Source organism: Vittaforma corneae (assembly GCF_000231115.1).
Source record: "Vittaforma corneae ATCC 50505 unplaced genomic scaffold supercont1.7, whole genome shotgun sequence".
NCBI classification, from domain to species: domain Eukaryota; kingdom Fungi; phylum Microsporidia; family Nosematidae; genus Vittaforma; species Vittaforma corneae.
Window position 1 is genome coordinate 18,063 of NW_006889840.1, and position 24,880 is coordinate 42,942.

Here is a 24,880-nt window from a genome sequence, read left to right on the forward strand (position 1 = left end):
TCAATGTAAAGATGGCGATTTATTCAACGGTCACAGACTTGGCAAGGTTACGTGGAAAGTCGGGATCAAATCCCTTCTTAACTGCTAGCTTATACGAGATCAACTGGAGAGGTATCACAGTTAAAAGTCCTTGGAGACAGTCAATACTGTCGGGCACCGCAATACACCTCTCATATTTAGATTTAATACTTTCGGAGCATATAACCAGTGGGATACCATTCCTGGCACGAATCTGCTCGAATGCATTTTGTGACTTGTCGTAAAACTCGTCATTTGCCACAATCAGGATTATTCCGATTTCGGAGCTGACTAGTGCCAGAGGACCATGTTTTAGTTCACCCGCCATGATACCTTCAGAGTGTATATAGGAAATTTCCTTTATCTTCAAGGATCCCTCATAGCAAGTAGACATCTGATATCCTCTTCCAATAACAAGAATTGAGTTCCTATTGCATAGATCATCAATATAGCAGTCCAAATCGATCTCCAGACACCTCCTCACCTTCTCAGGAATACTCTGGATCTCCCTCATAATTTCCCTTCTTCGTGTCTCATGGGTGCCTCTCTCTTGGCTGATGTACAGTGCTATCAAAATGTTACTCAAAAACTGTGACGTGTATGCCTTTGTACTTGCTACCCCCTTTTCAATACCTGCACGCACATCAAAGTTGCAGACTGATAGTCTTGCAATAGAACTGTTTTGTGTGTTTGTAATTCCAATGGTCGTGGCTTTCTTAGATTGACAGTAGTTCATCGCTGCTATGGAATCAGCGGTTTCGCCAGATTGGCTTATGAAAAACACAACATCAGTTTCGTCCACATGCGGCTTTAGATCCAGAAAGTTTGATGCTGTCTCAACTACCACCGATCTATCACTTAGATACTCGAATACTTTCCTTGTTGCTAATGAAGAGTGGTATGAGGTACCACAGGCCACAAAAACAAATCTTTTTGCATTCAACAATGCGTCCTTGTGCCATTCAATTGAATCCAGCCTGATAGCTTCACTATCGAAATCAATCCTGTTCCTCGTGGTATTTGACAGCGAGTCGCACTGCTCGTAGATCTCTTTTATCATGTAGTGCGAAAAGTCTCCCTTGTCTGCAGAAATAAGATGAGTGTCAAGCTTGGTAATTTTTACACTCTTGTGGTCCTTTGGAGACTGGCTATATATCTCGATACCTCTCTTGGATAGCAGTGCAATATCGTCCACGTTCACATACACAACAGTTGAAGTATGTTCGATAATTGCAGCAATATCTGAGGAAATAAAAAAATCGGAGCCTGCACACGACTTCAAACAATGGCACTTTCTCTCTGCACAGTACTCAAAGTTGCCATCTCCGGGCGCCTCAATACCTATAATCATTGGCGCTCCACTCTGCGCAGCTATCATCTGACCTGGAAACTTTGAGCTAAGAAATAGAAAGGCGTACTGCCCATCACAGTCACCAAGAACTTTTCTAGTAAGTTCCAAAAAGCTCAATCCACTGTTTTTCTCGTAATGATACAAACAAAGCTTAGCTGCAACTTCCGTATCTGTATCAGTCTCAAAGTTGTATCCCTGAGACGTAAGGAACTCCTTGTGCTTCTTATAGTTAGAAATGATTCCGTTGTGTACCACATAGAATGTCCCATTTGGATCGCTCCTGACAGGATGTGCATTTCTCACAGTAGACTCGCCATGAGTAGCCCATCTAGTGTGTGCTATACTCATGTACTGGCCCAATCTCTTACCTTCCTCGGTGTTTAGCTCATGCAACTTTTGTTTGAGGTACTGTACTTTTCCTACCGCCTTCTCGTATACCTTTGGAGTATCGGCATCAAAAACACATACACCAGCCGAATCATAGCCCCGATACTCAATCCTTTCGAGTCCTCTTACTAGTATGTCGCACACCTCCTCTTGTGATTTATTACACCTTATGTCGCAATATCCAAATATTCCACACATTGCCAGACTTTCTCCTGAATTTTTTTAAATTTTTTCTAAAAAATTTAATTGGTTGAAATTGATTCTCAAATCAAAAATCAAACAATAAAACATTGCACATTGCCTACTTTCGTTTCAGAGAGGCCAATATGTATTCCATCATTACCTTTCAGTACCTTTTAATATTAAGTGTCCTGAAAAATACTGCTGTATTTTCGGAGAAGATCCAGTGCCACATATCGACTTTATACAAGAGTTTCTGGGAAGCGATGGTTGTTGATCTATGAATAAAATCTGATGCTTAGATGCACTTTATAAACTAACAGCAATGCCTTCTCAACCAGGAGCAGCATGTGTGCATATATCGGTTCATCCAGATTAGTATCGTAGCAACTGCTATTCTACATCCAGCTTAGAGGTAAGCTTAAAATACAATGGTCTAATATTAAAATGAATATAACTAAAAGTCTAAACTATCATCTTAATTTATTCGGTAATATCCTTTGTCTTTACTATATAACATTCAAGGTTTGTAAGGCAGCGGAAACTAGTGTGTATCAGGTCTTTAGGCTGCACGTCCCTTGCCTCTGTATCTTTAATTTTTGCCGGCTTAAGAACAATAACAACTTCGTCATCTTGTAACTCAAATTGGGTACTTGCTGGCATAAATTTACAGGATGCTGAGCTGAGAATTCTTTCAACATTCCCAGGATCCTCTAGACTTTCCCTAAAGAATGGATCCTCCAAAATGACCTCCCTTGCTAAACTCTTTTTATATACCTGATCCCGAATTCGGATACTTGTGAAGGATGTCTGCTCTGCAGACCAGACTCGCGACTTCTTAACCGCTCTGACTGTGGCTGTTCTGGGAATCCCATGCAGAAGCGCAAGCTCACCAAAAACAGCACCTGAATACATTCTGTTCACCAAGTCACTTCCAATGATGACTTCGAACTCGCCCTCCTCAACAATGTACATTTCAGCTCCCACATCTCCTTCCCTTATCAATACAACACCTGCCTCAACGTACAAAGGATGCATGGTGTTGACTAAAGAGCACTTTTGCTCTTCGTCCAGAAGACAGAAAGGAATACTAGCTCCAAGTTGGGATACTAGGAATCTGGTAAGTTCTGGAGTCTTTTTGTATGTAGGAATGTCGAATATTTCTGTGCTAACACGTTTGGCAAATACCGAGGGTCTTCTGTGTTCTTTCCACACAGTGTCTTGAAAATCTGCTTGTCTTGACATGTAATTTTCAATATGAAGAGAAAAAGCATCGTCGGTGTAGAACTCGTTATTTAATTCATAGAGAATCACAATTTCATCTTCCTGCTCAGTCTTGAGCTGGTAGCCAAACAGCTTGGCGTGGTCTTTTAGCCTTTCTCGGGCTTTTTCACTGTCCATTTATAGGACACAAATTTTTGTAGTTTAAATTCCGCCTGTGTCAAACTTATTTGTGTTTAAAATTAACGGTGATGACTAAAGATATAAAGTAAAGAGCACACCCTGCTGGTTGCTTCACACTTCGTGTTTTGAAGTTTGCACTTAATAACTTAGCAATCTATTATGTTAATAGATCAAGTATCTCTGTCCTGGTATTAGAAATATGAATGCATGGACACAGAGTTTAAAATAGCATTGAAAAACAGTACCTAGAAATCAGAAAACATATCTTTTGTATGCTTGCCATTTAAAAATGTGCATCGTTTGAGCTACAATGCTGCTCTAGTATTTACTCCAGCTGATTTTTGCGCTTCTGATAAATAATAAAGAGCTAAATCACACTTTTAGCAAGTCCAAACATTTACGGCACATCGATCACTGCTGTTGATAGTTCACAAGCTTCAGACACTTAATAAATTTCACTTTAAAGCTGACCCATGCCGTTATTGCTATGCCCTCTTTATTTCTCATGCAGTAAATATAGTATCGCCGGAATTAGAAATAATATACTTTCAATACTAGTCCATTCTCGGTACAAAGTATAAAACTATCCTTGCCACTCATCACATTGACGATTCTCTCAAACTGGTCTTCGGAAAACTCTGTCGGGTTCGCACAAAAATGGACAATTCCGTCTCTCTTGCACACTTGAAATACTTCCTTCGTTTTTCTCCTCAGTTTATACCTTTTGTTATTGACTATCTTCCCATTTGATGTCTTTGTGAAGAAGCTCATAAACTTTTTATTGAGCTCATCAGCCTGCTCGTCACTTGAGAACGGAAATACCACACTGTATTGCGAGTCCTCAAATAGAAAAAGAGATGACTCGATTATTTCTATGTTTGCTATTGTGTATTTTGCAGTAATTTCATTTGATTCTTCCATTTTGACAGTTGTCATATAGACTCTACCGTTTATGTCAAGTGTTATGACAAATCCGGAATATACCAGTACCTTAATGATTATTCCGTCATAATTTCTAGTCATTCCATTGATTGTTAGATTCGGTCCGTCGGTGTATGCTAGAATTTCCGAATTTACATCGAAGACAATGATCTTTCGGTCTTTTTCTAATATTTCATATTCAGTCGATAGATCGGTATATTTGGCCAGAAACCCATTGGAAAACAAGGCATAGAGAATGTTGTTATGTATTTTCACCTGTAAGACGCTCCCAAAGCTTGCTGACAGCTTCCTAATGAGCTTTAAGTCCGTATCGAAGATAATTATTTTTGATTGGCCTTCTCGTCTCTCAAAAATGTTCAAAGGTGCAGAGTCAGATTTAAGACCAACACAAATAAATTTACCATTCCAGTCAAGGCAGCTGATAAAAGACTTGGTATTAAATCCAACGAAAGTTTCACATTCGAATCTCTCCGAAATATCAAGCTTTTGGCCTGAAAATATGGCATGGTTGCTGTTTATTCGACCCCCGCCTCTTTTGAATTTTCCGCTTTTATCTATCTTCTGGTTGTTTTCATCTTCGGCTGTCTGGCCTTTGAGTACAGGAAAAGAATATTTGAACTTTTTATAGTCTGTGAGTTCCTGCTTGTTGCCACATATTTCCCTATAGCGACTATCAACTATCTTGTCGCCAGACTCTTTTAACTTTGCATGGTTGTTATGTGTGAATGCTTTGGAACAATTTTCATTTTCTACTTTGTGTTTTGTTCTTGCCATAGCGGGTATATGTAATAAAAGCAGAAAGAAAAGTCTTGTGCCAATTACAAAAGAATGCACTAGTAGTTAGTTCTATTCAATTAAATATCTCACGACCTGTTTTCAGCATAATGGCGCGATTAGTGGTGGAATTTACCTTGAACACAGCAATTTTAGACAAAAGATAAGTAACGACTCAGTCTGCCATTATAAATAAAATATATTAGCATCGCTTCAATATTGGATTTCCATACTGTTCATCCTGATTGGTGTAACGTCTCATCATAAAGTCGAAATGGAAACTCATGTAAGGCTAAAGCGACCATCTCAAAATAACTCGAAACAAGAACAATACATGGATACTGTGAATGGGCACAACCCCTTTATAATTATGATGCCTCGCAAGCAACCATACATTGTATTCAGTTTAGTGCCATGCTCTTTAAACTACGCCAATAGGCTCGATTTTGAAGTCAATAAGCCACTTTATAATTTTAAATGGATCTGTGCGTATCAAGTCGGGTATTTGCTTTATAATCTCAATGTCCTTTTCCGAGGTAAATGTTTTTGAAACCATAAATGCAGGTAGGACTTCTACTTTGCTTTTCTTTTTCACAAGCTTCAGGAAGTTTTCCAGCCCTGTTAAGAATTTTAATACAAGCGGATACTTCTTAACCTTTTCAGGAATTATGACATGGTAGAACGATGGAAAGACAAGAACATACTCCGTGGGAAGCAGCGGAATGATGTACAGACAGAAATTGTATCTAATATAGAATGTGAATCCCAGTCTGCCATCTTTTACCAGCTCCTTGAGGTGCTCAATAATGAACTTGTAGATGGCCTCCCACAATTTTCTGCTGGTGACTGGATAAAGATTGTCAATGTCCATAAATCCCTTCAAGGTTTCAACCTGCGTTTCAAACCTCTTCATTTTTTCATTTTCCAATGCAACCGAGTTGTCAATGTCATTTTCAGGGGTCTGCTGGTTGGCATAGACGGAGTCTAATTTTGACATTTTAAGATCATATTTGTCAGGACTAAAGTTTTCCAGCGCATCTTTGCACTCAATAAATGTAATGTATGTGATGTTGATGCCTGCTAGCAATCTTATAAGCATTTCGGTGTTTTAATGCTGTTGTATAATTTCAGCAATTCGAATCTGAAACTAGCTGTAAACAATGAGATATGTTTGCAATACAAACAGCCAACCAATAACAACTTAAATCACTTGTTTAATTGGGTTTAATTTATATAGAGCAATACACGTTTTCCAATGCATAGAAGACATGCTACACAAATGCACTTTATTACTCTCTGCCATCATTGCCAGCGCTCTTAGCCCTGATATCTTCAGTCTACAATTATACAGCATTTGGATGGAGCAAGATAAAGTATTTATGAATTTAGCACTAAAAGAGGCCGAGGAAGCTTTGAAAATAGATGAGGTCCCCGTAGGATGCGTAGTAATAAGAGATTTGAATAGCGCATGCGAGCAGATCCATGTACAAGCTGGAGAAAGTAGAGTTATTGTAAAATCACATAACTTGACAAATACACTTTCCGACCCACTAGCACATGCAGAGTATCTTTGCGTCAAGATGCTCATTGAAAGTAAAATGCCGTTGGACGACCTTGTCTTTTACATTACTCTTGAGCCTTGTGCCATGTGTATTGGAGTCTTGGAAAAAATCAATGCAAAGGTAATATTTGGATACCACAATGATATTTTTGGAGCAAGGAAAATCTTAAACAAAAACTGTGGAAAGTGTGTAAATGACAAGAGATGCGTTGAAATACTCAAAAAGTTCTATGAAACGCCCAACAAGAGCACAGACCACCTAAGAAAAGCTGTTTATCCTACCAAATAAATAATATAGACAAGGACAACTATTTTTTGGCACCATTTTCTTCCAATAAAACATGTTTGCAATAGACCGTCTCAATGGAATGCATTTAATCTAGAAACATAGTAAAATCAATGAGCACTTTTGATATTCTCTTTCAAAAATTTTGTCCTGGATACCAAATGCCAAACGTCTGTGTTGAAGTAAGAATAAGACCAAACTCAAGGAATGTGCTAGAATTCTCAAACAACAAAATAATAGCGGGATCTAAAATATACACATTCTCAAAAGTGCACAATCGGGTATCTCAAACCACTCTATTCAACACTTCTATTCTGCCATACGTTGAAAGGTTTGTTAGTGGCGAAAACTGCACAATCCTAGCATATGGTCAGACAGGCTCTGGAAAGACATACACTATGGGGCTCACTCATATAAATGAGAAAGGGATAATCCAGAATTCGCTGGAGTGCATTTTCAAAAGGGGGCTAACACTGGCCTGCTCATTCATAGAGATATACAACGAGGAAATTTACGATCTTATGAGCGAAATAAGAGTCCCATTGAATTTAAGACAGGGACTTGAGGATATTAATATAGTAGGATTGACTGAGACTGAAATCTCCTCATACAGCGAAGCATTAGAGGTGTTGCAAAAGGGAAATGAAAATAGAACGACAAAGTCCACAAAAATGAATGTGGAGAGTTCTAGATCGCATGCTATGTTTACATTATCCCTCCGCCAAACAGTCAGCGATAGACCTGTGGAGTCACGGATGAGCTTTGTGGATCTAGCAGGCTCGGAAAGATTGAAGAGAACAGAATGTAGTGGACATACTGCTCGAGAGTCTATTAGTATAAATGCTGGCCTCCTTTCCTTGGGAAATGTGATTAGTGCCTTGTACCTGAAAAAACCCCACGTGCCGTTCAGAGACTCCAAGCTTACCAGGATTCTTCAAAAGTGCCTTAATGGATATGTTCTTTTGATATCCTGTGTCTCCGGTCTTCAAGAAGATCTTTTTGAAACCACAAATACACTGAAGTATGCCAGTAGGGCAGCTCTGATAGCACTTGATAAAAAGGTTCATGTGGAGAGTGATAAAGACAAGCAGATAGTTCTGAATCTAAAGAAGGAGATAAGTGCCCTGAAAGATGAGAATAATAGGCTTAGGGCTGCAGCCCTTTGCTCAGGATTTAAAAATGAAAAGATAAGAAACCATCCTGTTGTGGTTGAACTTATAAGTCGACTGAGGAGATATGAGAGTGAAGATGCCATACGGAGCATTGTAGAAAATACACGCAACAACAATGCTAGTGTTATAAATAAAGATGGCAGAGGCAGCAACAGCATTAGTTTTGCAAACAAGGATGCTGTGAATAGTAATGTGGGTAGAGACAGCCATATTGCCAATGAGGTGTTCCCGAAATCAACATTTGTTGAAAGAATTCATGGCTCGGTGCTACCCAAAAAACAGAACACCGGCAGAGCCCAGATAAATGAAAAGAGTGTTATATCTGAGGCTGATATTATCAAAGAGAACATTGAGAATATTTCTAAAATACACTTGTCATCAGCAAATACGAATTATACAAGCGAAGTAAATACTGAGGAGCAATCAGCTCATGCAAATCAGCTCTTTACTATGAATCAAGCAGGCATGGCCAATGCCAGAAATAGCACTACAAATTCTGAACCATCCAATATTAGCACGCTAGTATCTAGCATAAGCAATGTAGTCAAAATGGAGAATGTTGGAGTGTCAGATGATAGTAGTGCGGGTGTAGTAAGAAAGAAAAGAACTAAGCTTGTCTCCTTTGATCTGGAGCCCAAGCCTAAGAAGAATATCCTTTTTACTCCCTTAAAGGAAACTCGCAGAGTCTCATTCAATTTAATAGAAACCGTAACCGATCAAACCCCCCTATCTTTTATTATTCATCAAGGAAAGGTATTCTTCAACTGTGCAGACTCGAAAATAAGAGCCTACGACTCAAAACTATCAAGCATAGTCTCAGACGACTGTATTCGGTGTCTATACTCCTCTGCTAATCTTTACTATTCTTCAAGATCCCTTTTGAAAATGTTCATCAGTACTGGAAGATCCCTTCCAGTATATGCTTATAAGAACGAAATTTCCTCCCTGACAATTCAGAACAATCTTGTCTTTACTGGGCATGAGGATGGCTCCTTAAATGTTCTGGATATAAGGTCCAATGAAGTCCTGCATTCCAGTAGAATCCATAGTGGTGCTGTATTTGATATGATACTTGCTGAAGGTAAATTTTTTTCCTGCTCCAGAGACCATTCGGTTAAATTCAATGAGTTTTGTGCCGACAGATTTCGGTTTTCTCACGACTTTATCTCTCTGTCTCCTCCCCACTATGATAGTGTAAGTAAACTACTGTACTTCAAGGACAGGTGCATAAGCCTGGGAAGAGACTGCGCCATAAAAGTATGGAATGATGGACAGCCTTTTAAAACTGTTCCATATGCCCATGATTCATGGATTAAGAGCGGATCATCTGCCAATGACTATTTTGTAACAGGATGTAAGAATGGTATCGTTAAGTGCTGGGATTTTATCGACCATTCTGTCAGATGTGTAGGGAGGGTGGATGTTGGATCAAGTGTCAACTGTATGTTAGCCAACGGAAATGAATTGTGGGTGGGTGCACAGAGCAAGAAGATATATAGATATTGTATAGAAAAGGAATAAATAAAGTTTATATGTGATTGGCATTGCTGAATGCTCAGCAGTTCTATTTGTAGATTCTAAACAAATAATATCCAATAGGCCCAGTACTTCTTCAACAGATGTTTTAGTTCAAATGAGTATAGAAGATGCATAAGCATATTCTGCTCCTTTCACATCGAAGTGTAAGTTTTTCGCCCTGTAAAAAGAGCATGGTTGTCATCCTCAAAGAGCATTCAAAATATCCAGAAAACGTAACGGGAATTCCTTCCAACTACAATTTTGAAATTCAAAAGACACTAAAAACAATCGAAAAGTTGAATTCAAAACGAATTGCATTGCAGTTCCCAGATGGATTGCTATGCTACGCTCCGGTACTCATCGATCTTATTCAAGCGTATTTTAAAGAAGCAGAATGCGTAGTTCTTGATGATGTAGTGTATGGTGCATGTTGCATAGATGATCAGAGTTTAGAAGTAGACTTATTGGTACATTATGGACACAGCTGTCTCATTCCAGTATCCGAGATGAATACCAGAGTGTTATACGTTTTTGTCGACATAAAGATAGATGTCGAGCATCTCTACAAAATGATTATAAAGAACTTTGCAGGAACTATAGCCATTATTGGAACAATACAGTTCAATTCATCAGTAAATAGGCTAAAGAGAATGATAGACCAGAGCAAATTAGATGGCAAACTAGAGCTGAATGTTCCCCAGGTAAAGCCTCTTAGCCCAGGAGAAATACTAGGCTGCACCTCTCCTGTTATTTCTGGGGTGAATGATGTTATCTACATTGGGGACGGAAGGTTTCATCTTGAAAGCGCAATGATACGCAATCCTGCTCTTAACTTTTATAAATACTGCCCTTTTACCCGCAAACTCTCACAGGAGTTCTACGATTATGAAAAAATGAAGGTCTTCCGGGAAAGAGAAATTAAAAGAGCATTTGAGGGAAGAAGCTTTGGCGTGATCCTAGGATCTCTGGGTAGACAGGGCAATAAGCATGTATTCAGGAATGTAGCCAAGAGAATAGAAAGCTTTGGAAAGTATAAAATTTATAAGATTGTATTAGATGAAATCAATCAGGATCTTCTCGATAATTTTGATTTTGTAGATGCTTTTGTTCAAGTTTCCTGTCCCAGGCTAAGTATTGATTGGGGAGTGTGCTACAGGAAACCGCTACTGTCTCCTTTTGAAGTATTCTACGAGGGTGGAGAGTATCAAATGGACTATTATTCGAGAGAAGGATATGCGCCATGGAAGAACTATAACAACATAACATAAAGACAATAACAAAATGTGCGTCGTGGCTTTGCTGTGAAAACAGAGTACTATTAGAAACACATAGCCAGAGCTTTCGGGAATAAACACTTTCCAATACAAAGAAAAGGTATTCAACCCTGCCCCCGCTTTTTCTAAAAAATTTTAGATTTTTCTTGAATTTTTACTTCAAAAGCAACAGATGAGGAATGGCATGCCATCAGATCCAACATCAAAGTTGAATCTGGCACATTCTTCGAACATTTTAATTTAACCTAGTTTTTTTGTTTTTAAAAATTTGGTTGTCTGCCCATTCTTCTCTCACGTGTCAGCTGCAATCTTGCAAACTGAACGATTCCCGAGAAGAACAACGGAAAAAAGGGTGTTGGGCTGCTTTTGCAGTCCTGCATTGTTTTTCTGACATTTTAATTTAACTGTTTACTGGCTTAGTTAAAAGAGTGTTTGAATTTTAGTATTTCTCAGCTATTGTGCTACGTGGAGAATGTCCGATTTTGGTAGATTGATACAAAGGAGATTTCCTAATGATGTAGGGCTTTGGTGGCAAGAAGATGCAATAAAGAAGACTATGCATCGCAGCAGTCGATTGTGCCAATATTAATAATTTAATGATAGTATCTAGTACAGCTGGAGGTATCCTGTCACAGGTTGGAACTGCTCCTTGGTTGCTGGCCCCAGTACCACAACTGTGTTTCGACCCGGCCTTAACCTGTGTCTTTCCTGCATCAAATATTCTAACATAGGGCATTCCCAGAGTCTTTGCATCGTAGTATGCCTTGTTTAGATCCTCCTGAGTTCCTTTTAGAGCAATCTTTGCGGAGCCATTGTTCCTCCATGCTCGTACTAGATCGGGATGGTCCTTGAGTCTCTCATGCAGGGAGTCGATGGCATGGCCAAACTGACTCAATACTTTTCCCTTCGACATTCCTAGGTCTCTGTTGACAATCACGACTACCTGGTAGTCACCCTCACGGACTCTTATTTTTCTTATTCTTTGTGATACTCGTGGATAGAGGATGTATCCGAGAAGGATAAATGTGGCAGTAGGCCAAAAAAAGGAACAAAATGAATACATTTGTTTGGGGTACCACAGCCAAAAGAATTTATAACTGAAATATCTAAACATTAATACTGTCATGGCCGACTATTGGTTAACACTGCAGACCATCGCTGCACCAATTATAACCAATTTCCACTAATGTCAAATTTTTCGAGAATTATAGGAGGGATTGTGTTTTGCAAGTTCTTGTTTGTTTATAGCAAACGCTCACATTTTAGTAGGAAACATTGAGAAAATGGCTTAAATAAAATATTCATTTAATTAGATGGCCTCTCAATTACTATTTCTGAAAATGGCTCGCTCTGAACCAATCTTACTTCCCCTTTTGTGGCTGAAACTAAAAGGTTATAAAACCATAGTGCCTGCAATTCATTTTGGGACACTGCTGGCCGTTCTCTTTCAATACTCCTCTCTTGGCTCAGTGAGGATGATACTCTTGGGTCTTCTATTGAGACAGTGTCGAAATCAAAGCCAATCCCTGCGTTGTAAGATTGATTAGCATCAGCTTTGCTCTTACACATTGTTCTTTCAAATAGCTGAATTGCATGGCAGTCAATAAGACTAGGAACCTCAAATGTGCTTGTTTTTATTTTTTTTGCATATACTTCATCAGGTTTCATTTCAATTTTCCTGTCAATTTTCATGCTTGACACTCTTCTGCTGGCATTGCTCGGAATATTGGAATTTATACTCTCAGCAAATCCATCAACATCAAACCCATCTTGTGCCATAGAAAGCCCATCAGCATTAAATCCATCATAAGCGCTACAAAGTCCATCAATGTTAAATCCATCTGGTATGGCGCCAAATCGTAGTGTATTTCCATTCGGTCGTATCAAATTTATCTCTGTATTTGTACTAAGATCTTCAACTTCAGATATAAAATCCTCAATTATCCTTAGGTTTATTTCGTTGCTCAAGGATGATATCTCTCTTTTTCTTAGTGCATTGTTCTTTGGTCTTGACATACTCTTAGAAAGTAGACTTTGCACCTTGCCTTTGTAAAAATCAACTTTCATCACCCAGATCCTTACAATTCCTTTTAAGAGATATGAATATAGCCGCAATGCAAAGGGAACCTTGGGATTCTTCATCTGATTGATGATTGATTCTACATTGAGCTCGACCACATCCTTTCTGGCAAACCTTTTAGGATTCTTGGCTGTACTCATGTAGTATACCAGCGATAGTTCAGTTTTATTTTTGTAGCTCAAAATTTCAGGTGCATAAAACATAACCCAAAAGAGAAACCACAATATAAACAAATCTACTCAATTAAGCTTAACAGTTGTATGTAGTAAATATTTAATTATCAGCGCAGTCGAGATTGGTCCAAGATAATCCAGTAGACATTCCATTATCACACTAATTATTGAAATATTTAACGCACGGTCTTTATAAGTAAAAGGATATGTATGGCATGATAATGTATTAAGTGTGATGCTTGCAGCTACTTGCCCATAGCGCTTCTTGAATAAAAGTCCTTCGTCTCTTTTGGGCCAACAGCGATGCTGCTTACCTATTAATTTCTAATTGAGACATTTCTAATCCGGCTTGCAGTAAAACGTAGGAACAAGCCTTTCTATATACTTCAATGCCTCCTTGCCATACTTTCCCTCAACCAAGTTCCTCAACATTTCTGAAAATCTCACTGCTTCCTTAATCAGTTCCTTATTGTCACTTACATAAACAAGCTTGCACAGGCTCCTGGCAGCTTCAAAGTCAGATTGGTCGAAGGAGATAGAAACAGCGTCATGTTGGTCCAGTACTGGAAGTTCAGCTCTGAGTTTACCCATATCAAAACAAACCCCACTGGCATTTTCACTATGCACATGGTTATTTGCAGTATTAGAAGTGCTGAGTAGGGAATACTCGGGCTCAAATTCTATTTGCTTAGACTTGCTGTGCTTTATCTCAAAAGGACAGTCTACAGTCTCCACAAGATTTAGTAGGCTGTAGCTATTTATTCTTGTGGCATAATCCAGCTCTACAGTCGTATTGCCAACACCTAAATGGCCACTTTTCTCTCTCAGGCTCTCTGATAACAAGCCTGTCAAGGGAATTCTTTTGATTTTTTATATCGAAGAAATACGAGTTGGTCAGAAGATTGTAAAATTGTTCGATAGAGCAGTTCATTTTAATGAATACATCCATCAGTGGTTGATTCATCGAAGAGAAGAATGCTTCAGGGCTGAAGCTCATCTCTTTTTGAAAATAAAGACTCACATATTTGTCTGTATACTTTACAAGGGATTCTGGGTTTTTTACTATTTCTTGGATGTTTTTAAGAATTTTTTTGCAGTCTATGTTGCTTTCAACTGCTTTTTTTGCAATATTCTCGGTTGTTTTGACTCGATCCAAAATGATATTCTTGACCATGTCTCGTATGTGGACTGTACCAAACTCCAGTACAATGGAGGGCAGCGGGCCATCAATCTTGAGCTTGAGGAAGCATCCTCCTTCATTTTTGACATGCACAGATTTGACAGAGGTAAAAAGTACTATCTTATTTAGAATTGCCAGTCTATCTTCGTAAATAAGGAGTTTTGTATGTTCCTTATTCACGGTGTTTTCCATTTTACTGTCTATTTTTTCTGTATAACAATCTATGCTCAACATAAAAATGAGAAGGGCAAAGCACATCGTAACTCCCTATATCATTTGTAATGGCAAATGAACATTCATTTCGAACAGGATAGAACTTCAAATGATGTCTGGCTTTATCTGTTTGGCTTTAGACTCATTGCTCACCCATAAAATAAATGTTTCCTTCTCAACTAATCCTCAAATGTTAAAATAAGACATAAAGTCAAACATTTTATTAAGGCTCATTTAGTACTGCTTCTCGCCTGAACTGTCTAGTTCACCCTTTCTTTTTTTTGCTACTGCTTTTGGCTTAAATGGGTGTATTTTTACATTTACAACTGGAATAATATCTTTGATTTTCAGCAAATTCTCCTTATTGTAGATATTTGAAGTGTACAGTATTGGATCCTTGCCAATTTCCTTGATCTTTTTGTATGCGTGGATACAAGGAAATAAGAATTCTTGGTACTTTCCGCACTCACAGGTACCCTCACTCAGATTTACTTCACAGTCAACGGTAGGCTCCACGTCATTATACTCCTCGAATATTCCAGCAATACTCTCGGAGATTCTGGAGGCACAATCCTCCCCAACAATCGTCTTTCTGTTCTTTATGTCTTCCGATATAAGCCATATCAGTGAGGTAATGCAGTCTACAAAAGACAGAGAGAGAATGTAGGGTGTAATATATTCAAAATCGGGATAGTGGGCATTATTAAGATTATACAGGTTTACAGGACAGAATTTCTTTAGATACGTCGCCTTGTCAAGCTCGAGAAATTCCTTTTCTCCATAGTTGATTTCATTGAAGTAGTTTTGAAGGTTCTGATCATCTTCCTTTGGATCCTGCAGGTACTGGAAGACTGAACGAGACTTTATGAAAAATGGATGGTTCTTTGAAGATAAATATTCAACTACATCAAAGTCCATATCGACAATGTACAACAGCTTAGCAGTGGCGGAACTTTCATCACTGCCATTCTTAAACTCGGTGCTGCTGTTTCTAGCGTCATCGTTGGTATTCTCGGAATGCTGGCGATCATATTCTAAGAATATCTCGAGCGCCTTGAGTTTTGATTCTTCTGAAACCAGCACTGATTGAATAATATGATCATCGTTTGGATCAAAAAGGAACCCAAAAATAATAGTGCCATTGATACGAGGCAGTATTCCTATTTCACATGTTTTTCTCAAAAACCTGGACATCTGAGTATGCTTAAAGAAGAAATTATTCCTGGAAAACTCACAAGTAATGTGAGGATTGAGCATCATCAACTCTTCCCGTAGTGCGCATATGCACTCATGCTTGGAATCGTCTGTCTTCTGGCTTATAACACTGTCCCGGCATGAATCGTACTCAAACATTTGGTTTTCCTTGATAAATAACGCGTCCGCACTAATATTGCCATTTATTACTGCATTTCCCTGGGAGTTTACAATATTAGTATTGATAATGCTGTTGTTCATGTTGTTCTCTTTTTCGAAAAATTCAAACCGACTAGCTGTGTGTGTCTCATAGCCTTGATTGCATTTTATATTAGCTTTAAACACATCAAAATATCCTGCTTTGAATTTACCATAGAGACATTCCACCAATTCTCCGGTTCTTTTGTAAGAGTTTCGATACTTGGAAAGCTCGTGTTGGAGTGCTAGCTCTCTTTTTGTGTTTTTAGAGCAGCTATGAATTGAGTCCAGCTTTCTGATGTGATATAGCTTGTCTTTCTGGGAGTACAGTCCTATAATTCTAGCCTCACATCTCTCGCTTTTATTGCTGCAGCATAGCACAAAGACATTCTGAGCATCCATAAACTCTTCCTTTATGTCATACAGAGCTCCCAGCCGATTCATTTCATTTACCAAGTCTCCTCTATGTACAAAAGTATCGGGCGTCATGTGGGCTATTAAAAAGCAAATAAAAATGTAAAAAAATTACTGATAATTAAACGAATGTTCATAGAAGCATATTATTATGCAAAGAAGACTGCATGCTATAGAGTTTTTAATCGAAATTGCTAATAAAAAATTGAATATAATGCGGCTACATGTAAACAAGATTACCGGCTACTGCATGGTTGTAGGTGTACTGGAACTATTTTCTGTCTGTTAAATCATCACATATTCGTTTACCATCTAGTCACGAAGCACTTTGATGCTGTCTAAGTGCCAGCAACTGTAGTCGTTTAAATTAGCTCCACCAACTGGTCCGTCTTTCTTGTTAGTTTCTACTAGGTTTATACCTGAAACGTACTAGACCAGTAATTTTAAAACTTTGATAAACTACTATGGAGAGATTCTATCACAGTTAGAACTATGTGCATGATGTTCCTTGGGATTTTGAGACCTAATAGAGTAGACACACACTATGAGACAATCAATGCCCCTCCCGGTTTTGAAACCCCGCCTGAAAAGATCCTTTGTTCAAGATGCGGCCACATTACCAATGCCGTATATAGAAAAACATACAAGAATTGTGTATGTTTCTTTGTTCCCTGCCCGTGGGTAGAAACCGGGGAGCCATTCTTAGCCTGTTCAAGATGTAATATGCCCCTTGAGCATTTTCCCCAAAAAGAATGTATATCCTGCCAAACATTAACGACCTTCAAATCAGATTACTGTCCAATATGTGGGGGTAGAAAGGAGATGCCGACAGAAGAACGTGGTTAGTTAAATATAAAATTGGAAATATCCTCTGAATTTATTGTATGTATGGTTTAACACATCCATGTGAATCTTACCTTTTTCTGGATGTTTTGATTGTTTTTATTTAAAAATCAATATTGTTTATTTTTAGATGAGAAGCCCATGTGCGAATGTTGCTGCATACCTTTGGGATGCATATCAATGCCCGTAACTGTAGAAACACCAGAAGGCTATCCACACCCGCCCAATAAAATGCTATGCTCAAGATGTGGCCATATTAGCAAGGCCTCATATAGACAAAATAGGGCGTATTGTGGTGTGCTTTTCATACCTTGTATTCCGTGCGGAAGAGGAGTGCCCTTCCTGGCATGTTCTAGATGCAATTTTCCCTGTGGGAATGTGACAGCCGAGGAGTGCAGTAGGTGTGGAGTTACTACCTGCTATTCAGTTGATTATTGTCCAAATTGTGGTACAAGTAGGCCCGGAGTACCTAATAATCCAAAAGCGCTGACCGACTCAGAAATTAAAACATATGAACGAAAGGGATCAGATAATATCAGTGAGAACCACGGGAATGATGAAAACCATGCAGACAACAAAAGAAAGACAATAGGCGAGATGAGAAATAAATAGAAACTAACACGCACTAATTTTAACTTGTATTCAGTTATCAAATAACACCATATGCTAGGCGTCAGGGAGAAAGAACCAGACTTATATTTACTACTTCAAAAGCCCACAGTAGCCATTCTTTTAATTAAATATTCATTGCCTCGCACATCTATGGATTTGTTTTAGCTTAAGGTTCAGAAACTAATGATTGTGTGTTGATCTTACTTGACCCTTATGCAGAATGTGCTTTACTGCATTGATTGACACACAACTATACCTGGCTATCTTATCTATATTTTAATATATTCTCTATTTTGATTCTTTTATTAATTTATAAACAATAAACGAGAACCTCAATGGTTTGTGTTCCAGTCATATGCAGCTGTGTAAGTAATCCAAGAACTGTTTCCATTCCAGAGCATTACTCGGATCCAGCACGGAATGTTCTTTGTCCAAGATGCAATGCGATAAATGACACAGTCTACAAAGTAGACAGAAAAAGGTGCTACATTTGTTTCTGCTGTTGCATTCCCTGTGGCCACAGCAATCCCTACCTAGCCTGCTCAAGATGTGGCCACAATATAGGCAATATTGAAATTATCAGATGTAGAAAGTGTGGAGTTGGAACCTCGTGCAGATCAAACTTTTGTCCGAACTGTGGAGAAAGGAAATAATAAATGAATTGAAACATATATTCTGGAATACACAACCTTATTAAAGCTTACTCTAGATTTAATTATAATATATTTTATTCTACGATATAAGGTAATGTGCTTCTGACCTAGCTATTAAAGAAATACAATATGATTACCACTAGCATGTAGGACAGCCAAGCCTTTATATGATGCCAAAGGACAATCTTTGACTAAGTTTAAAGATTAATTTCTTCCAGATAACGTGTATATTAATACTGCATTAGCACACATTCGCACTATTCTTGGCGATTGACATATGCTTCAAGACCTAGTATCTCTATGTAGATATTGTCGATCGCATCCACGTGTTTGTGGATTATTTCTCTGATTTTTTCTTTTTTAGCCTTGTCAATCTTGTCGATGAAATAATGGCTCAGAACTTCATTGAAAACAAGGGAGCTTTTTAAACTTGAGTTTTTCATCAAAATATCAAGCACTCTGTTCTTTACCTCGCCATTCTTCATAAAGTCTTTCAGAAAATCCAAGTTTCCAAAATGGTAATAGCCCTGCGAGATTACTTGGTAAACCTTCTTTTCATCATTTCTTTTCAATACAACATCCAAGGCCTTGTCAAATTGCTTGTCATATATAAATTTACTAAACAAGATTGTATGTTCTGTAAGTAGGCGTACCGCATCAGCATCTAACCTGGCCTTTTCCTCACTGATATCCTTCAGTACAACAATCTTATTTTCAGCACAGATGAACGGGAAACTAAACGACCAAGAACTTAGAAGACCAAGATCATACATTTTGACGCATTTCCTTTTGTCAATATCAAATACTCTCAAGACATCACTGAGCGTAAGAAGATAGCCGTGGTAGAAACAACTGGAAAGTACTGGCCTTCGGGCCTGGAAAGAGCAGACAGGGGAAAAAGATGGATGTGTGATTATTTTTACTGCCTTATGTGAGCAAATAGCAATGTATTTGCTGTCAAACGATGTATGAAGAACTTTATCAGATTGAATTATTTTCACCAGATTACCTTCAAGACTGAGTATTTTGGCTGATTTATCAGACGAGGATGTTACAATGAACTTGTTGATTAGAGAAATATGGTTGATTGCTTTTGAATGGAGTTTTTGAACACTAATATTTTCAAATGTGTTGAAAAATTGCGAATAGTCGAGCAGAAAATCAAGGGCGTTTGCATCGAAGTAGTCGATCTGTTTGTCAGGCAAGCATTGATCCGATTGAAATATTTGGACAATAAAATCTGAGGTCGCTGCCACCAGCAAATTATTTTCATATGCAAATGCCGTTACTTCTTCAGTAAAATTGGCAAATTCAAAAAGCTTTACAAATCTTAGCCTTCTGTGCTTAAATACTCTAAAAACATTCATTATTCTATCTTTACCGGTAGTAATAAAGATATCTTTGTATAGCCTACATGCAGTTATGCTATTGTTGTGTATTTTCAGAAGATATGCATCTAGAATGCACTCGTCTTTGGAATATCCATTAATGCTGGCAAACTTCAAATATCCGGATGATGTTGTTAAAATCAAATAGTCTTTAAAGTATACAAAGTCCGTCGTATCATCAGCAAATACAAGAATCCTTGTAATATCCCCATCTTTAAAGAAAATATAATCGTTTTCTGATGTTTTGACTAGTTCAGAGTCCACAAATGTGAAGCTCAGGTCCCCAGTGTCCGTTTCATTTGATTTTTTATCAATACTCGAGTCCAAATCTTGGTTCTCATCTATTCCATCAATGCCAATGGCCTCACTAGTGCTTGAATCTAAGCCCTGGCCATTATCAAGATCTTCTTCGTCAGTAGCATAGACACTTTGCAAATATGTGCTCTGAATATCATCAGCATCATCTTGAGAGCTTGCATTTAGTGTGCCACCATTCCTTTCAGAAGTCGAACTTTCATCAATACTTTCTGTGATGCTGTTATCCTCGCCAACTGAATCCTTCTCATACACTTTTAATTTCTTAATTCTTTTAAATTCAGGTGCTGTCAGTAAGTTGTTATTCTTTACATGCGAGTAGTAGTCAAAAACAGCTCCTGAATACTCTTCTATTTTGGTATTAATATTAAATTCCTCTAGCACCTCACCAATATACGATATCCTCGAAAAACCACTGTTGCTTATGCATAATACATGGTCAGGTGTAAAACAACCTGACTGAATTTCCACGCCCAAGTTAACATTGTAGCCAGACATAATCTCCGACAGACTTCCATCGCTTTGAAGAACATACACCGATCCTTCTTTTGGATATACATCAAGCACATACTCGGATTCATATTCAGCCATCTTACAGCTATTTGAAAATACTGCGACTCTCTCAGAGTCAAAATACCCAAAGAACCGTTCGCTTAAAAATAGCCCATTGCAGAAGCTGTCTAGTTGTATTTCAAACTTCTTTCCATAGCTATGGTGGCTGCTGTCAGAACTCAAAAGACTGAGTTTCTTATTCACTTTGAATATGAGAATGCTGCTTTCAAACAGAGCAATTTTAGAGATTAAAGCTTTGGAAAGCTTAATAACATCAATAATCTGAAAGTTGATCAGATCTAAAATGTAGATGTCGTTTGTGCATATGTAGAGATTGTTTCTGTGTGTTTTCAAGACTTGGACATTCTCGTATTTAAATCTGTGGACAATCCTGTTCGAGGATAAGTCAGAGATGGTAACATTGGTAGCACTGTAATAAATAAACAAGTTTTTATGTATGATCGGGCCGATCGTTGGCGGCAAATTGGAAATCATGCATTTTGGCTCCAAATGGAGTTTCATTGGGATAAAAAGTTTGCAAACAAGAAGTGCAGAATAGGAAAACTGCTGTCCAAATGCAGATGCATCAAAATAGACGTCCCATTCATCCAAAGAGTTATGTTCTGCCATATATTGTCTGAACTACAGTTTCATGTCTTTCTTATTTAAATCTCCTTCAGTTTCTTTTTTGCTTATTTTATTAAAAATTTTTACGTGCCCTTATGTATGAAACGTTAATTAAGCTGTCAATGAAAAGAATGATTTCTAGTATAGCCATGCAGCTACTTACAGGCTATATGGGTGTAACAAACTGTGGTGCATGCATAATGCAGAGCGATGCAGATTCCACATGCTTTAAGCCATCACCAATCGATAAAAGCTCCGCCACTGAGTTGGATTTTTCGACAACATTCACCAATCCAACCGTTTGCACAAAGCAATTGCCTTTAGGCATTGAATTTGTGTTTTGTGCTAGTGGTAGATTTAAAACCTTTGCTAACAACAACAACGTTATTGCTGTATTACAGGAGTGTCTCGAAAGGACAAAAGTATTGGAAAAGGCAAAAGCGCAGGGAGTAGACACTAAAGAGGTGTTAGAGATTGTTGCATTACACCTGTATAGTCTAGTCCACGATGTAGTAAGAGATCAAAAGGCCGATGAAAATATGATTTACGATCTTCGTTATTTAGTTTTTGCTGCCCACTGGATTTATGAAACAAAGTCCTTGAATGGTATTAAGTTGGCGGGAATTAGCCTAGAAAAGTCGCCCGTCAGCATTTTGAAGTTTTTCTACGATCATTGCAACACTCGGGGTTTTAACTTTGATCGGACCAGCATTAATGTTACTGAGCTAAATGAGCATGACTTTAACGATGTAGTACGGCTGACTTTAAATGGTAATGGATTAACCAGTATCCCTTGTCTATATAATTTTACCAATCTTATGTTTCTTGATCTGGAAGACAACGATATTGCAGCCTTTGAGCCAGAAAGAATGCTTGGGAACGTGACGGATCGGAAAATTATCATGAACAGGCTCCGTGTGATAAACTTGGAAGGTAACCCTAATTTAGCTGTTGATTTTCCCAAGTTCAGACGAAGAAACTTTCCACAACTTGTAAATGTTCATGTGGATGATGTTGTTTATAATAACACAAACAAGGATGTTATATACGACCTGGATAAACGTGATGTGTTTATTTTGCCACCAATGATATATCGTCATCCCCAAGGAATTACTTTGCACGATTTGGTTTTTAGAAATCCAGTTTCACGTGCTATAAAGAGCTTATTTAATACGGTATGGACATCTATATTTGATGATTAAATACTAAGGGCATACACTGTTAATGTTAGTAAGTTTTTAAGCAACCAATTACAACCTGATTGGTATTAGCTTCAGGTCTTATATAAAATGTCCCTTTACTTCTAACTATACTATGTCAATTCGGTCCATTTAGAAAATCAAGATCCTCGTTTTAAAACATTTGGAAGCTGCAGTTTAGAAAGATGGATTCGCACCGTCATTCTTCTAAGGTCGATATGAATAATGAAAATTTAATGCCTTGTTTTAAATAAGCACTGTTTACCTGGAAGAATACTTGAAAATACTCATCTGCATTTAATATAGTCATTTATTTAATGGTTTCATAAATATTCTCAACTGTATCCATGCAGTTATCTGGAAGTGTAACGTAAACTTCATGCTCCTGTTTGCCTGAAGATCTGGTGGTGCTAGCTCTGTCGAGGCTGTGGTCTTCCAGATTCATAGCTGAATCTTCACGAAGCAAATATGGGATACCTACTCTTACATATTCTGGCTCGCACATTTCTTCATGTGAGCTTGGGCCACCTTCTTCTGCTGCGTTCTGTCCATTATTTAACCGCTTAAGATACCTATTGTCCTTGTCTTTCTTTGCTTCGTCGATTATTTTTGAATTAGGTTGTAAGTCGAGCTGTTTGGGACCAAGACTATCGGCAGGCTCAATACTGATGTGCAACTCATCTTCGAGTTGGGTCCTTTGCATGAGCATAACACTAGGTTTTCTAATGGCAATAGGCAAATACAAAAGATATATGAAATGCAAAGTTCCAACAATGCCTTCAGTAAGCACAAGATATTCCATAATATGTGTTGGATACAAAAATAACGAAAGCTCATACTCCACTAAAATAACAAAAGTTCTGCAAGGCTTAAACCCCAAAAAATGAACATAGAAAGTCTTGATGAAGCTAAAAGTCTGAGAAAACTAGGCACAGCGATTGATTTGAAATCTGTCATCAGATAATATACGAACTGTCCTAGTGGGACCATCATTAGTATTATGCAGTATGAGATTTTCAAGCATTCGATTCTGAGGTGAATATAAATAATATAGCACATGAGTGTGCAAATGATTCTCAGAACTATGATGAATACGCTTTTAAATACGAATTCATAGCACGACATTAGACTGTAGTTTCTGAAGTGTTTTTTAACATGATTGATGGCAAGTTTTGATACAAAACTGAATGATATAATATAAGTAAGTATGGTTGCCAGCTCGGCATTTGGTAATGATGTAAAGTAAAAAACAAAAGTATCTAAGATAGGATGCATATGGATGTTGGTTTCTGCATGTGGTTCAATATGAGCATTTGTCATGGCCAGGCAAAATTTTTTAGATATTTAGAAATCTCGATAAATATGGATTATGGTTAATTATGGCAAAATCCATAGTTTGATAAACCAACATAAAAATTTTAGAAAGCTGTTAAAAATCAGCACAAAAACAAAATCGGCTTTCTAGTACAAACAATAGGGCCTCATCGGCATCAAACAAGGCCCGAAAATAGCTCAGTATCCGAGAGTATTAACAAAAACACATACCCAAAATATAGAATGATAAATAAACTTTTAATTGGCCTCTTCAGCAATGATAAACTGGTTAGCCTCAGGAGCATTAGATTGTGCCACATTCTTCGCATTCAATGCCTCAACTATCTTCATGTTCTTGATGGGCTTAACCTTGGAAATAACGGCAGTCAGCGGATAGATCTTAGCACATCTATTTTCAACTTCCTTTCCAACGGCCTCTGTTGAAAGCTTCTTAACCAACTTGTCAACATCAATGCCTTCAAATTCCTCAGTAAGCACTTCGAAGATAATCTTTCTGATCTTCTTGGCCTGTGTCGTCTGGCAATATGAATTCCTCTTCACCTGTCCGGGAAGTCTCTTAGTAACTGCATGAACAAAGACTCTCCATATAGAGCCATCCGACGTTGTGAGGTCCAAGTGGGCATCTATAAGAGAGTGCCACTTCCTAATCATGTTAGCAAGCTTATCCCTTGCCATATACATGCCATTGAAAAATCCAAGACAATCATTTCCTCTGACATCACCAACCTTGAAGCAGAAGTTCCTGTGAGTTTCAGTATTCATTCCATTCAAGTCTCCTTGGTTTACTTTAAACGTTCTACCAACTAGAAAGGATGTGAGATCTTGCTTGGCCTTGGTCTTGGGATGATATGTCTTTCCATGATGGGTTACTGGAAATATTGGCGAAGTAACAAGATTGAACGACTGCTTCTTAGAGAACCGATTCTCCTTTGCTCGAGACTTTGTTTTTCTAGATCCCTTATTCTTAGAAACGTACTGTCCTGATGCTCTAATTGCCATTGTAGGGCATTAAAAATTTTACAAAATTTTCTGCTTGC

General features: G+C 38.1%; 20 protein-coding genes across 20 annotated transcripts; 7 read left to right on the top strand and 13 right to left on the bottom strand.

Moving 5' to 3' along the window:
• Positions 1–19: 19 nt before the first annotated feature.
• VICG_00959 (glutamine-fructose-6-phosphate transaminase (isomerizing)) lies at positions 20–1,954 on the bottom strand (the record flags this gene model as incomplete). The annotated part of the gene is made up of 1 exon (XM_007604344.1): positions 20–1,954. One exon carries the CDS (start codon positions 1,952–1,954, stop codon positions 20–22), a length of 1,935 nt encoding a protein of 644 aa, XP_007604406.1.
• A 465-nt stretch (positions 1,955–2,419) lies between these two features.
• On the bottom strand, positions 2,420–3,337 carry VICG_00960 (uncharacterized protein; the record flags this gene model as incomplete). Its single annotated transcript, XM_007604345.1, has 1 exon — positions 2,420–3,337. The coding sequence occupies one exon, from the start codon at positions 3,335–3,337 to the stop codon at positions 2,420–2,422; it is 918 nt and encodes a 305-aa protein (XP_007604407.1).
• A 534-nt stretch (positions 3,338–3,871) lies between these two features.
• VICG_00961 (uncharacterized protein) lies at positions 3,872–5,056 on the bottom strand (the record flags this gene model as incomplete). Its single annotated transcript, XM_007604346.1, has 1 exon — positions 3,872–5,056. One exon carries the CDS (start codon positions 5,054–5,056, stop codon positions 3,872–3,874), a length of 1,185 nt encoding a protein of 394 aa, XP_007604408.1.
• Positions 5,057–5,477: 421 nt separating this feature from the next.
• On the bottom strand, positions 5,478–6,155 carry VICG_00962 (uncharacterized protein; the record flags this gene model as incomplete). The annotated part of the gene is made up of 1 exon (XM_007604347.1): positions 5,478–6,155. One exon carries the CDS (start codon positions 6,153–6,155, stop codon positions 5,478–5,480), a length of 678 nt encoding a protein of 225 aa, XP_007604409.1.
• Positions 6,156–6,324: 169 nt separating this feature from the next.
• On the top strand, positions 6,325–6,906 carry VICG_00963 (uncharacterized protein; the record flags this gene model as incomplete). Its single annotated transcript, XM_007604348.1, has 1 exon — positions 6,325–6,906. One exon carries the CDS (start codon positions 6,325–6,327, stop codon positions 6,904–6,906), a length of 582 nt encoding a protein of 193 aa, XP_007604410.1.
• Positions 6,907–7,064: 158 nt separating this feature from the next.
• VICG_00964 (uncharacterized protein) lies at positions 7,065–9,596 on the top strand (the record flags this gene model as incomplete). Its single annotated transcript, XM_007604349.1, has 1 exon — positions 7,065–9,596. The coding sequence occupies one exon, from the start codon at positions 7,065–7,067 to the stop codon at positions 9,594–9,596; it is 2,532 nt and encodes an 843-aa protein (XP_007604411.1).
• Positions 9,597–9,784: 188 nt separating this feature from the next.
• On the top strand, positions 9,785–10,861 carry VICG_00965 (diphthamide biosynthesis enzyme Dph1/Dph2 domain-containing protein; the record flags this gene model as incomplete). Its single annotated transcript, XM_007604350.1, has 1 exon — positions 9,785–10,861. The coding sequence occupies one exon, from the start codon at positions 9,785–9,787 to the stop codon at positions 10,859–10,861; it is 1,077 nt and encodes a 358-aa protein (XP_007604412.1).
• Positions 10,862–11,306: 445 nt separating this feature from the next.
• Positions 11,307–11,930, bottom strand: VICG_00966 (peptidyl-tRNA hydrolase; the record flags this gene model as incomplete). The annotated part of the gene is made up of 1 exon (XM_007604351.1): positions 11,307–11,930. One exon carries the CDS (start codon positions 11,928–11,930, stop codon positions 11,307–11,309), a length of 624 nt encoding a protein of 207 aa, XP_007604413.1.
• A 242-nt stretch (positions 11,931–12,172) lies between these two features.
• Positions 12,173–13,150, bottom strand: VICG_00967 (uncharacterized protein; the record flags this gene model as incomplete). Its single annotated transcript, XM_007604352.1, has 1 exon — positions 12,173–13,150. The coding sequence occupies one exon, from the start codon at positions 13,148–13,150 to the stop codon at positions 12,173–12,175; it is 978 nt and encodes a 325-aa protein (XP_007604414.1).
• A 309-nt stretch (positions 13,151–13,459) lies between these two features.
• Positions 13,460–13,855, bottom strand: VICG_00968 (uncharacterized protein; the record flags this gene model as incomplete). The annotated part of the gene is made up of 1 exon (XM_007604353.1): positions 13,460–13,855. A coding segment is annotated over one exon (396 nt), but the record flags the coding sequence as incomplete, so codon positions are not given.
• A 19-nt stretch (positions 13,856–13,874) lies between these two features.
• Positions 13,875–14,534, bottom strand: VICG_00969 (uncharacterized protein; the record flags this gene model as incomplete). Its single annotated transcript, XM_007604354.1, has 1 exon — positions 13,875–14,534. The coding sequence occupies one exon, from the start codon at positions 14,532–14,534 to the stop codon at positions 13,875–13,877; it is 660 nt and encodes a 219-aa protein (XP_007604416.1).
• A 213-nt stretch (positions 14,535–14,747) lies between these two features.
• VICG_00970 (uncharacterized protein) lies at positions 14,748–16,394 on the bottom strand (the record flags this gene model as incomplete). The annotated part of the gene is made up of 1 exon (XM_007604355.1): positions 14,748–16,394. One exon carries the CDS (start codon positions 16,392–16,394, stop codon positions 14,748–14,750), a length of 1,647 nt encoding a protein of 548 aa, XP_007604417.1.
• Positions 16,395–16,811: 417 nt separating this feature from the next.
• Positions 16,812–17,165, top strand: VICG_00971 (uncharacterized protein; the record flags this gene model as incomplete). Its single annotated transcript, XM_007604356.1, has 1 exon — positions 16,812–17,165. The coding sequence occupies one exon, from the start codon at positions 16,812–16,814 to the stop codon at positions 17,163–17,165; it is 354 nt and encodes a 117-aa protein (XP_007604418.1).
• Positions 17,166–17,303: 138 nt separating this feature from the next.
• On the top strand, positions 17,304–17,774 carry VICG_00972 (uncharacterized protein; the record flags this gene model as incomplete). Its single annotated transcript, XM_007604357.1, has 1 exon — positions 17,304–17,774. The coding sequence occupies one exon, from the start codon at positions 17,304–17,306 to the stop codon at positions 17,772–17,774; it is 471 nt and encodes a 156-aa protein (XP_007604419.1).
• Positions 17,775–18,109: 335 nt separating this feature from the next.
• On the top strand, positions 18,110–18,427 carry VICG_00973 (uncharacterized protein; the record flags this gene model as incomplete). The annotated part of the gene is made up of 1 exon (XM_007604358.1): positions 18,110–18,427. The coding sequence occupies one exon, from the start codon at positions 18,110–18,112 to the stop codon at positions 18,425–18,427; it is 318 nt and encodes a 105-aa protein (XP_007604420.1).
• Positions 18,428–18,684: 257 nt separating this feature from the next.
• On the bottom strand, positions 18,685–21,204 carry VICG_00974 (uncharacterized protein; the record flags this gene model as incomplete). Its single annotated transcript, XM_007604359.1, has 1 exon — positions 18,685–21,204. The coding sequence occupies one exon, from the start codon at positions 21,202–21,204 to the stop codon at positions 18,685–18,687; it is 2,520 nt and encodes an 839-aa protein (XP_007604421.1).
• A 200-nt stretch (positions 21,205–21,404) lies between these two features.
• VICG_00975 (uncharacterized protein) lies at positions 21,405–22,511 on the top strand (the record flags this gene model as incomplete). Its single annotated transcript, XM_007604360.1, has 1 exon — positions 21,405–22,511. The coding sequence occupies one exon, from the start codon at positions 21,405–21,407 to the stop codon at positions 22,509–22,511; it is 1,107 nt and encodes a 368-aa protein (XP_007604422.1).
• Positions 22,512–22,818: 307 nt separating this feature from the next.
• Positions 22,819–23,352, bottom strand: VICG_00976 (uncharacterized protein; the record flags this gene model as incomplete). The annotated part of the gene is made up of 1 exon (XM_007604361.1): positions 22,819–23,352. A coding segment is annotated over one exon (534 nt), but the record flags the coding sequence as incomplete, so codon positions are not given.
• On the bottom strand, positions 23,352–23,828 carry VICG_00977 (uncharacterized protein; the record flags this gene model as incomplete). Its single annotated transcript, XM_007604362.1, has 1 exon — positions 23,352–23,828. One exon carries the CDS (start codon positions 23,826–23,828, stop codon positions 23,352–23,354), a length of 477 nt encoding a protein of 158 aa, XP_007604424.1.
• Positions 23,829–24,080: 252 nt separating this feature from the next.
• VICG_00978 (uncharacterized protein) lies at positions 24,081–24,842 on the bottom strand (the record flags this gene model as incomplete). The annotated part of the gene is made up of 1 exon (XM_007604363.1): positions 24,081–24,842. One exon carries the CDS (start codon positions 24,840–24,842, stop codon positions 24,081–24,083), a length of 762 nt encoding a protein of 253 aa, XP_007604425.1.
• Between the last annotated feature and the right edge of the window lie 38 nt (positions 24,843–24,880).